This window comes from Drosophila melanogaster, chromosome 3R (genome assembly GCF_000001215.4).
Source record: "Drosophila melanogaster chromosome 3R".
In the NCBI taxonomy this organism is placed as follows: Eukaryota; Metazoa; Arthropoda; class Insecta; order Diptera; family Drosophilidae; genus Drosophila; species Drosophila melanogaster.
The window spans coordinates 3,734,522-3,746,303 of record NT_033777.3 but is presented as its reverse complement, the minus strand read 5'-3'; the positions used below and the strand labels follow the sequence as shown (position 1 = coordinate 3,746,303).

Genomic DNA, 11,782 nt, shown 5'->3' with positions numbered 1-11,782 from the left:
AAAAATAGTATGGCCTTACGCATCTTGTTATTCTAGTGTCTTTGGTTTTCAAGCTTTTCAATGTCGTATTTAAAGAAAAAATTTACCCTGACTTCTTAAAAAACTTAACTATTTTACTGCATGTATCAACCATTTTAGAAAATTCTATAATTTTTTTTTACCGTTGCCTCTATAATGTTGTGCAAAAAATATGGTCGTATCCTTGGAAGGACGTTATCATGTTAAAACCTCTATCCGTAACAATCACAGGCTGGTCTTTATCAAGGTTGCAACCAAAATTTTTTTTAATATCTATTAGTTTAATAAGAATAATTACATCTAAAAAAATAATAAAATAATTAGCATTATTCATTTTTTTGGTGATTGAAAAGCACTAAATTTATATTTAAATTCAATTACCTGTGCAGGATTCTCCTTTCATTACCAATATGCCTTCTCTTATATAATGTATGGTAAAGGACAGATAAGACAATCTTAAATGATGGTCTGTCCATACGACACAGCTTGAACTTTACAATCTCCGCTTTAACTGGACCAAAGTGCTCTTGAGATGCCATATAACGATGCTCTTTGAAATTGTTTTCGAATGGGGCAAAATATTGTCGACATTTTCGTTAGCACCGTACGTTTGCCTTACCCGTGCGTTCATTCGCTGCTTTATCGACTTTCATCTGGATCACGCACAACTTAAAGTAGAACGTCTGTCCAAATTTCGGAGGCAGTCACACATACTCACACGGAACTTCGTTTTTCGTGTCATCCTCGCCACTGCACTGGTTTTGGTCAAGGATATATCTAGAAGCTACAAATATAGGGATATAGGATATAGGAAATAGGATATATTTAGAAGCCAGGCAGCACGTAACACCAACACTTTTTAAAAATTTTTTGATTTTTGTATCAGTCTTGTAAATATCTATCGATATGCAAAAAAACATTTTGCCACCCGCACCACTTTATCGCCCCCTAACCACACACTTTTGAAAAATATATTGATCTTTTTTATATATTTATTAGTCTTGTAAATTTCAAACGATTTGCCTTACTTACACAAACAAACCTCCAATTCTTTTTGATTATATTATCCAATATGTATCAATATGCCGGAACAATGATGAAATTTAGCGGTATCACTTCCACTAGCTTAATAATGTATCTTATAGTCGGGGAACTCGACTACAGCTGAGCGATCATGAATAAGAATAATCAATACATATTTATCACCTTATTCTAAGGTTATTGTTTTTTGTTTTCACATGGTTACTAGTTTATTGATATTGTGTTCGGTTAGAAGCGGATTCAAATGAAAAATTTCTTCCAGGATCTCCAAGGGCTACGGGGTCTTCTGCAGGTGGTATCGGATTTTTAAACTGGTCAGCAGAAATTCTTGTAAACAGTATTCCAACACCTTCGATAAGAGCTAAGAGTACGCCCCCGATTATTGCGCTACCTGCCATAGCTGGAACGCCTATAAATAGACAGAAAAATTTTAATTAAAAAAATCTAGTTAGATTAAAAAAGGTAGATTTTTAATGTTTGTAAGACGATTTTTAAAAACTACATATACCGTAAAAAAATCCACGACATATATTTATAAGGGATATTGAATTTTACTACAAAATTACTTAAGCTTTTATTTAGTAGTAGTTAAAACTAAGAGAACGATAAATTCCAGTCTCCCGATTAGGAGATGCATGTGGCTAGTGGGAGGGCAAATTATGTATGCACACAGGCAGCGTTAAAATATGCGAACAAAGAGTGAGCATATTACATATTCACATAATCAGCACTTTCGGAAGAAATAAGAATATGCAGAGTGGCGAATCCCACGCAATGTAAACAATCCACATCTGGTAGCTGTATACAACCAATATCCCAAGCGGGGGACCTCGCTTTCGAAATAATTTAAAGAAAATGGCAGTATAAGAAAGATTTTTGTAACTAACATTTATTTTTAAGCTGAGATCAAAAGAATAAAGACGTCAAAACTATCTCTCCGATAATTTTTTTTATTTCTTAACGTTGTCCTCAGTCAACTGGCTGGACGACTCAATAATATACAAACATTTTACTGGAATAATTAGTAGGATACAAAAAGTATTCGAAAACAATACAAAATAAAAATCTACAATAAAAACGGCACATCCAATTATTGCCGCACCCCAAATAGTTGCGCCAAGCGACAACAACCTCGCTAAATACCGTCGTCAGCTAAAAAACATAATGCCATTTAAGGGTGATCCAGGAACCCTTCATAAGCAGGTTGGACTACGTAATTTCAATCTACCAAACGAATGATGTGCGACAACAGAGGATTTTACTTGGAGCCATCAAAAGAAACTTGGACGGACAAGTAACACGATCTATGGGACTTCCGAACATCGAAGATTGGCCAACCCTGAAATCCAAAATAATCTCAGAATTTAAGCCCCAAGCACCGAACTACTGGTGAACTTCAGGGAGACAACTAAAAAAGGAAATCGAAGAGAATTCTGCGAAGAAGCAGAAACGCGACGTAAATTGGAATTTCTTATTTAATAAATTTATTATTTATTAAGTCTATTAAAATGCTGATTAGAAAACTACCAATACAATTATTCACTATTTTAACACATTATGACGTAAGATCTTTAATTTCTATTGCAATATATGATGAACATATTAATTTTAAATTAAATAAAAATCCAGATAAAAACTTAAATCTTAATCAACATTCTAAATCACACATATTCAATAAACTTGACCAAACTCAATATCGACCAAGTTACCCACAATATTCTCAACCCTTCCAACCTAATTAATAACCACCATTTAGACCCACCTATACACAGCAGATGACTAATAACCAACCTATGTGACCGGTACCTAATTATTTCAGACCAATCCAATACATGAACACATAACGAATTATTAAAAAAAATCCTTTTCCACAACATCCCAATAAAACTCAAAATCATCAAACAGCACATTTCAGAGGAAATGCGTACCCTCAACGAGGGTTGGAGGGTTGGCCACATCTAAAAATACGGCTAAGACCTTCGGACAGTGAACGAACCAAAATGTCTATTGACGAAATGAGACTTCAAGACGCGCATGAATTCAAACAATTTCAACTTATTAGTATATATATATCCAAAAGACACCAGAACCAATAGAAAACTCAAATCTATTTCATCACCTAAATCAGGAGGAAAATTTAAAGGTGAAAGGTTTATTAAATAAATTTAAAAATCTTCAATACATAAACATTTACAAATACTATTAAATACGTACTAAATACAACACATAACTCCCCAATTTATTTAAATCAGTACCCTTTTGCTCAAACGCACGAAATTAAAGTCGAAAACCAATTACTGGAAACGCTAAATCACGGATTAATTAGGAATAGTAATTGCTTACTGATGCTTGTGGTAAAATCAAGTATAGCGTAGCGATTATGAAATAACTAATTCCCGACAGAGATCCAATAGCAAACATGGACGAAATCCTTGGTACATTAGGAAAATGTCAATATTTTACAACTATTGATCTGGCAAAAGCATTTTATCAAACAGAAAAGAAATATCCAAAACTGCATTTGCCATCGAAAACGGTCATTACGAGTACCTTCGAATGCCATTTGGCCTTAGGAATGCACCGGGTACTTTTCAAAGGTGCATGCATAATATCCTTCGACATTTGCTTAACAAACACTGTTTAGTATATTTGAATGATATAATAACTTTTTTAACAATTAGTGCAGAAGCAAAATTATAATTGAAACTTGATAAATGTGAATTCTTAAAAAAAAAGCTAACGGTATAAAACCAAACCCTCTAAAAACAACAGCCATCCAATTCCAAAATCAGAGCTTTCCTTGGACTAACCGGTTATTATCGTGAGTTTATTCCAAATAACGCAGATATAGCAAAACCAATGACCAAATTAAAAAAAAAAAGGTGCAAGATAGATGCACAAAACCTTGAATACATAGAGGCGCATTCAAAAACTTAAAGCTTTAATAATAAACAAACAAATTCTTGAATTTCCCGATTTCGAAAAAAATGTAACCACAGATGACAGGAATTTAGACCTTCGGGCAGTAAATTCTCAAAATGATCACCCCATATCCAAAGACACTAGAATAACAAGATGCGTAACGCCATACGATTTTTTGGCACACGATTTTTTTGCCGTGGCTCTAGAGGTGGCTCCAGGCTCTCTCGAATTTTTGTTAGAGAGCGAGAGAGCGAAGAGCGCTACAGCGAACAGCTCTTTTCTACGCATACAGTGATAGCAGACAACTTTATGTGTGCACACGTATGCTCATGCATTGTAAATTTGACAAAATATGCCCTTCACCGTAGAAGTTCTTAGACTTTAAATCTATATTATTTTTGATCAATTGGCATCATGCGAAAAATTCTTGTTTGCATTGCCTTAACGTTATTATTATTTGAAAACAGATTAGAAATAGCCAAATCCATGTACATATCATAACAAAATAAATTTCAAAAATTACTTTATATTAGAATATTTGTCATTAGAGTATTCAGCTTGCGGCGTGTGAAAAATTAATAAGGCAATGATTGTTGAGTGCTTGTGTCCGCACTTCGTGCCTCAAGATATGACCAAAACAAAGACACTAGAATAATTCTAGTGTCTTTGATGTGACTTTTGCAATAAACAGTTTTCATATTTTTATTTATTTTACAAAGACAAATTAGAGAGACAGTTTAGAATTAAAATGCTGAGGAAAGAAAACTCAAACCTAAAAAAAAAATAAGTTAGGTTGGAATCTAAGACCGAAAAAAACATATATTCTGAAATAGATAAAATTAATTTAACAGGAAATGAAAAAATATTAACGAAAATGCTTTTTAAGGAAAAAAGGGCACAAATACAAGATGGAAAAAAAAATTGTTTGCTCAGAGCATATATTACAGGTCCACTTCGACATATACGTTCTTAAGAGACTCGCTGAAATTAAATTTTCCAAGTCCATCATCTTTGCAAAAGTGGAACAGCATAAAAAAGTTACAGCCAGGAAACAACGAATGTTTGTACTCAGCCCTTAAAGAATCTATAAAAGAAATGAATGCATCTGATAAAGAGTGCATATTGGCTTGTGATGAAGTAGCGATAAAAAAAAACCTAACTTACAATGTGTCAGTTGATATAATAGATGGAATAGAGCATTTACTTGATCGCTCTAATAAAATCCTAAGCCATATTTGCGTATTTGTTGTTCGGGGTATTTTAAAAAAATGGAAATTTATATTAAACTATTTTGTGGCCGAAACGAATATAAAAGGCGATTGCTTAAAAAGTCTTATTTATAAAAATATTATTATTGCTGAAACAATTTGGTTCAAAGTAAGGGGTGTTGTGTACGATCAAGGAGGTAACAATAGAAAATGTACCTCACTACTTAAAGTCACCAATGAGAAATCTTACTTTACCTTAAATAATAAAAAATATTATATGTTTTATGACATTCCGCATCTTTTCAAGTCTGTAAGGAATAATTTTCTAAGAGCTAATTTTGAAACCCCTGACGGACTAGTTGACTTTGATGTCATTCGAGAGGTTTACGAATTAGATCATGGATCAGTAACGAGAATGACTAAATTAACAAGGAGTCACGTTAATCCAACCAGATTTGATCTAATGCGCGTATGTTTGGCAACTCAAACACTTAGCCACACTGTTGCAGCGGCAATTAAGACTTGTAACCAAAACAAGCAATTACATCGAAATAGTTCCGAAGTTGCAGCTTCTACGGCTGCATTTGTCCAAAAAGTTAATGATTACTTTGATTGCCTGAATAGCAGAGTATTAACTGACAAAAACCCCATGAAATTCGCGCTCCAAGTTAACAATGGAGTTTGGAACAAACTAAAGGAAATGCAGGAATACCTAAAGAGCGTTAAATATCACGGGAATAAAATATATTGTGTTGATGGCTTGATCCAAACTACTGAAGCTATATTTGGACTCCTCGAAGATCTCTTTAAGGATCACACAGACCACTTTTTCTTTTTAACTAGTAGATTAAACCAGGATGCCCTTGAAAATATATTTGCGTGCGTTCGAGCAAAAGGTGGTAACTGCAGAAATCCTTCAGTTAACGAATTTAATATAATAATTGCCAAGCTCATATCTCTACACATTTTTAAATTTTCACAAAAGTCGAATTGCGAATCAGATGATGATGTTATGTTGCCAATAGAGTTCGATTCGATAATATATCAGCCTTTCGTTGAAAAAAAGAAATACAGCAACAAGAATACTCTGTATCATTTTCCAAAATCGTGCAAGACAATGAGAGGTACTTTGACCAAAATATAGATAACTTTGTGCAATGATGTACCCATTGAATTAACTTCCAGTAGATATTTTGTTGGATATATTGCTAAGGAATCCAGTTGCGATAAATGCAGATCGGTAATTTTAAAAGAAACCGAGCATTTAACAGCTCCATCAGAGCTTTTTATACATGAAAAAAACTACTCAATAGAATCGGACTTCGGGAAATTAAAGGCACCATCTGATTTATTTTTTAATATTTGCAAAATACACATTAAAGCTTTCGAAAATATTTTTAAAAATAATAAAAAACAAATGTGTATAAAAAAATGTATTATTGAGCAATGCATTAAGTGCACAAATGAAAGTAGTGCCTTCTCATTATGGTTTTATGAAAATAATGAATGTTATGCACATAGAACAGATCTTTTAAACAAACTTATAAAAGTTTTGCTTTTTAAGCATTGTAAGTGGACTGTGATAGCTGATAGACAAAAAAAGCAAGCTAAGCTCAGCATTCTATCTCATAAATAAAAAAAATGAGCGTTATTTAAATAACTGATGACTGAAAAATCGAGCAATATATAATAAAAAACAATAGTTAGAAAAATAACTTAATTGGGGAATATGGAAATGTTAATGTTAAACATTAAAATATTTCAAGTCGACTTGAAGGTCATATACGTAAATATAAGACCCCATTACAATTGTAATGGCCTCCCCGTGGTGTTCCCTGGGTACCGATTATTACACATATTACACATAAATAATTATGAACATAAATATAAATATGTAAACGGTAGCTAATTCGAGCGGCGATTTTAACAAACGAATTTAAAAAGCTTTAAAATTAAAAAATTTTAAAATTTAAATTAAAATTTTAAAATTATAATAACAAGGGCGCGAATTTTTTAAAATTATTTTATTTTATCATATTGCTACGAAATTGGCAAAAAAACTACCCTAATATGTACAATGTAAATTCATTTCTTAGATCAGAATTGATTTCGGCCCGAAAATCGTCTTCTAGCACAACACGCACACATATACGCGTTCTCGTCTCTTGTTTTTACTCACACAAGCAAGCAAATTCTATTTTTAGATTTCTTACGTTCTCAGCGTGAGCGAGCGGAAAGAGAGCAATTTTGGCCGTCACCAAAAAAGTGGCTGCATAGTGCCAAACCAATGTATGGCCGTTACGCATCTTGTTATTCTAGTGTCTTTGCCATATCCTTTATTAGCAGAACACTTAATTAACACAAATTAAATTACAGCTCTATCGAAAAAGAATTACTCGCCATAGTTTCAAAAAACAAAAACTTTTCGACTTTATTTACTTAGACGACAGTTTGTCATTGCTAGTGACCATCAAGGAACCGAATGCTAAGTTACAAAGATGGAGAGCCAAATTAAACGCATATCAATTTTAAATCGATTATATTAAAGGGAAGGAGAATTCAGTTGCCGATGCATTATCGAAAATTAAAATTGAAGAAAACCATCATAGTGAAGTTAATCAACATTGCGCAGAAGACAATAAAAATAAAATAGAACATTCAACAATATTCGGAAAACACCTTTAAACCAAATAAAAATGTGATAAAAAATCAACTCATTTATCAAAAGTGTTTGTGCGGTTTGTGGTCGTTAGAGTGGGCGTAGCAACATGGGTCAAAAAAACTTTATAGTTCCTGAGATCTCGACGTTCATACAGACAGACGGACATGGCTAGATCGGACCGGCTATTTATCCTGATCAAGAATATATGTACTTTATGAAGTCGGAAAATTTTCCTTCTGCCTGTTACACACTTTTCAACGAAGCAGTCTGCCTATTTACTCTACGAGTAACGGGTATAAAAGTGGTGCAAGACAAATTAAATTTTTAGGCACCGAATATTCTTTATAATGAATAATGATTTAAGCTAAATTATAAATTACATGCGTTAATTTCTTTCCATATCCGAACCAGCAGAAATGGTCGACAATGTTATTGCAATTGCAGATTATATCTCTAAAAGCTCACATCGGGGTTTTAACAGGGTGTGGAGTGCTCTAGGTCGGCAGATCACGATGACCCATCATGCCCGTCAAGGACAGTTACTTACAACAAATGCTCGAAGCCTGGTCACTTCGCCAATCAGTATCGTACAGACCTTAACGGCCAATTCTTTAAGTGCCAAAGAAAAAACTCATAAAGACCACGCACCTAAAAATGTACGCTTCATGGAAGAAAGCGTATAAGTATAGCAGTCTGCCCCAGTTGATAAACAAATTTCAAACTCCAATTTTAGCAGCATTGCCTTTGCCCTTGTCTTTGTCGCCAACACTTAGCCTGCCTTTGCCCTTGTTTTTGTCGCCAACACTTAGCCACCCGATAACCAAACTTAAAGTAAACTTCCACTTGGAGACCAAGCCAGGATCAACTAATTGCGCTTCAATCAAACTACATCAGTCAGCAAATTTCAATTTCACAATGCTGTGAAATAATTTCAGTGTAAAGCTTTTATCCTGAACATATTTGAAAGCTCAAGAAAATCTTAATGAAAAGCTTCTGGCCGAGGTTGAGTGGATTAGGATTAAGATTTAGAAGATCAGTCTGAATCGGGACGAGATCGTGAACAGCTTCAAATCAAAGGTAAGCTATTAATAAAGTGTCTTGTAATAGTATAAGTGAAAAAATCTATCACCGAATAAATATTAAAAAATAAAAACTATTTTTTTAAATAATTAAATAGTAACATTTTTAATTTGTACTGTTTTAATTTTAATATATACAATGTCAAGCCGGAAGCTGTAAGATCCTTCTGATTATCGACGCTGGTTGCAAATTTAATCTCTTAGCCAAGCAGACTGAAAAGGCAACAGTCTTTAACGTGCGATTTTCCATTCGGAAAAGAAATTCCGAGAGTATGACACTAGTAGCATCCTACGCCTCGTACAGAGCTCCATCCCAAAGTCTATGGGAATCCTTGAAATGGTAGACTTCTCGGCGCAGGACTAAGAAGTTATGGACACAATCAGTTGCCTGGAGGATGACTCCTGGCAGCCGGAACTATTACCCGTTTCGTAATGGTCTCTCAGCAATTGGCTCACTTCTGCTGAGGGGAAACCGTATAGTGGTCCCGACATTTTTGAGCAAAAAGCTTTAACTTTAACTTTAAGTAGCGAAGCGGAGATTGTTCACTGCTATCCCAAGAAACCCGCCCAGCCGCCATGGATTGAAATCCTTTCCCAACTAGGCCGTGGGTCGCTTCGGATTTCTTAGTTCCCCTACACAATAAATTTGTACGTACGTAGTACTGGTTTTTTTGATTACTTCTCGCGATATATGGAACAAAAATTTATCAAAACAGTATCTTCCGCCTCCTTAGGAGAAGCAATGAAGGAGATCTTTTATAGACTGTGGTATCCTAAATTCTTAAGGACTGACAATGGGAGACATTATACCAGTGAGGAATTTTCCAACTACTCCAAAGCATGCTTCTACATTTAACAGTTAACAGAGTGGGCGACGAAGTACAAACAAACAAATTAACAACTTCAGCATGATTGAATATTCTGTGTTAGGGAGAAGGAACAACATATGGGAAATCGAAGGGGGTGGTAGGAAACTAACAACTAATCTCTCATCTCAGGAAAATTCCATTCCACGGGACTAGTCCAACTTCATGATCAGCGCTTCAGTAAGATCATGATGAATGGAACATTTTTAAGTTTTAGTAGTGTAAGTTAGATTAGGGCGACGGTGGGAGCATTATAAAGCTCTCTCTCGCTCTTTGCCAATTCGCCCCGCCTCGCCTATGAAAGTGTGAAATAGAAGTTACACTAGTGGGCATAAGTATTTAGAGAATGTTCAACAAACTCCCCGATCGGTTGCCAAAGAACTAAAAGGAGCATAGCTAAAATGTGATAGACGCTGAGGGAGGGTATATTTTTTTTTATCAATTTGTTATAATTTTTTAGTTGACTTTTTTCTTTTCAATTTATAACATTAAAAAAAAAATTGTCTAAATACTTATGACACTGCTAATGTGTAAAAAAAATTTGTTAAATCAACAATGAAGTTATCCATATGTTTATGTTACCTAATTTAACTACGATAGTCTACCTATTTACTAAAATTATTAAACAATTTTCCTTTAAGTAAACAATGAGTTACAAACAAATATATTGATATATTTCTTGCCTAAGTTTTTATGCCCACTAGTGTATGTTGAAGATTGAAATGGTCAAGCGCAAACGCATTTTTTTTCGTCTCTCGTCGGTCGCCGCCTAATAATTTAATTAATTCTTGAAGATGTCAATTATCTTTTTAATCAACTTATTAAAATATTCATTTGGATAACCTCCTGTAACGACAATCTAGACAAATTACGAGCAACTTTGTCAAAAAAATGCATGTAACTTATATTTTTTATGTAAACTAAGTTCTTGATAGTTCACTCTCTTATTCTTCCGATTACGGAAAACATTTAGAATATAAAAATATTGTTGAACATTCATTCTGAATTTGATTTTCCAGGCTTTTGAATATGAACTTTTTTTGTAAATTTACAAGACGTACCATTTCGAGCGGCTAATATTCCTCCAGTTGCAGCGCCACTTATAATCGAATTCCACGGATCTTCTTTTTTTCGAAAGTGGACAAGGGTACAATCAATGGTACTGAACATACCACCCCAGACAGCAAAATTGCCTGCTATAACGGGTGACCGTGTTTTTATAGCAATTATGCTTCCCACCTAAAGAACAATTTTTTAAATTTATTAAATACTGTTAATGAATTTAAGAACGCTACAGTCTTTAATTATATACTATTACACAATATATAGTAAAATTCTTACCAATCTTCTATTTAAGCCAGAAGGTGCATTTCGAAATCCTTTTATTGCTTGAAATACTCCGCCCCCTATGCAACCCATCGCAAATGCGCCACCACAATCATCAACTATTCTGTAAGGGCAAGGTTCCCGAGCGTATTCCTCCATATTAAATTACGTTGAAATAAGTCCAATAGAAGCTATGTGCATTATATTCACGTGTATTTAATTACATTTTCTTTTTTGCTTTGAATTGAAATGATTAAAATCGTACGCAGGGTTAAAACATAATTGAATTTGATTCATGAGTTAATATCGCAGCAGCGACTTAATGTTATGTTTGAAACGATATAAAATGAAACAGCAAATTCAGCTCTTAGTGGTCCTTAATAAATATTCTTATTAGTGGCTTTCTAACATGGTGGTTAGGAGCGCAATAGAAGTGGAGCATTAAGGCGGCGGTGTGGCATAACTAAAAATAGCAGCACCGGCAATACATCAGCAATATACACTAGCCGGCATAAGTATTTTGACAAAATAAACGCTGCACATTTGTCAGTGAAACTTTTAAATGGCTTGACATGGTAGTATTGATTATGTTTTATTTATTTGTGTGTCAGTAATATAAACTTAAAAATTAACAAACGAACATTTTTTTATTGAAACTTA

At 34.0% G+C, this 11,782-nt stretch overlaps 1 protein-coding gene across 2 annotated transcripts, besides 1 other annotated feature; it reads right to left on the bottom strand.

Moving 5' to 3' along the window:
• Positions 1-44: part of a mobile genetic element that runs on past the window's edge.
• Positions 45-997: 953 nt separating this feature from the next.
• Positions 998-11,449, bottom strand: Tim17b (Translocase of the inner mitochondrial membrane 17b). 2 transcript variants are annotated; one of them, NM_001015401.3, is made up of 3 exons: positions 11,138-11,449; positions 10,858-11,035; positions 998-1,468 (listed from the first exon to the last, which is right to left on the bottom strand). In NM_001015401.3, the coding sequence occupies exons 1-3, from the start codon at positions 11,279-11,281 to the stop codon at positions 1,269-1,271; spliced, it is 522 nt and encodes a 173-aa protein (NP_001015401.1). In that variant the 5' UTR covers positions 11,282-11,449; the 3' UTR covers positions 998-1,268. The 2 variants fall into 2 exon arrangements, with proteins under 2 accessions (NP_001015401.1, NP_001287641.1); NM_001300712.1 differs by having other exon boundaries at positions 11,138-11,375.
• Between the last annotated feature and the right edge of the window lie 333 nt (positions 11,450-11,782).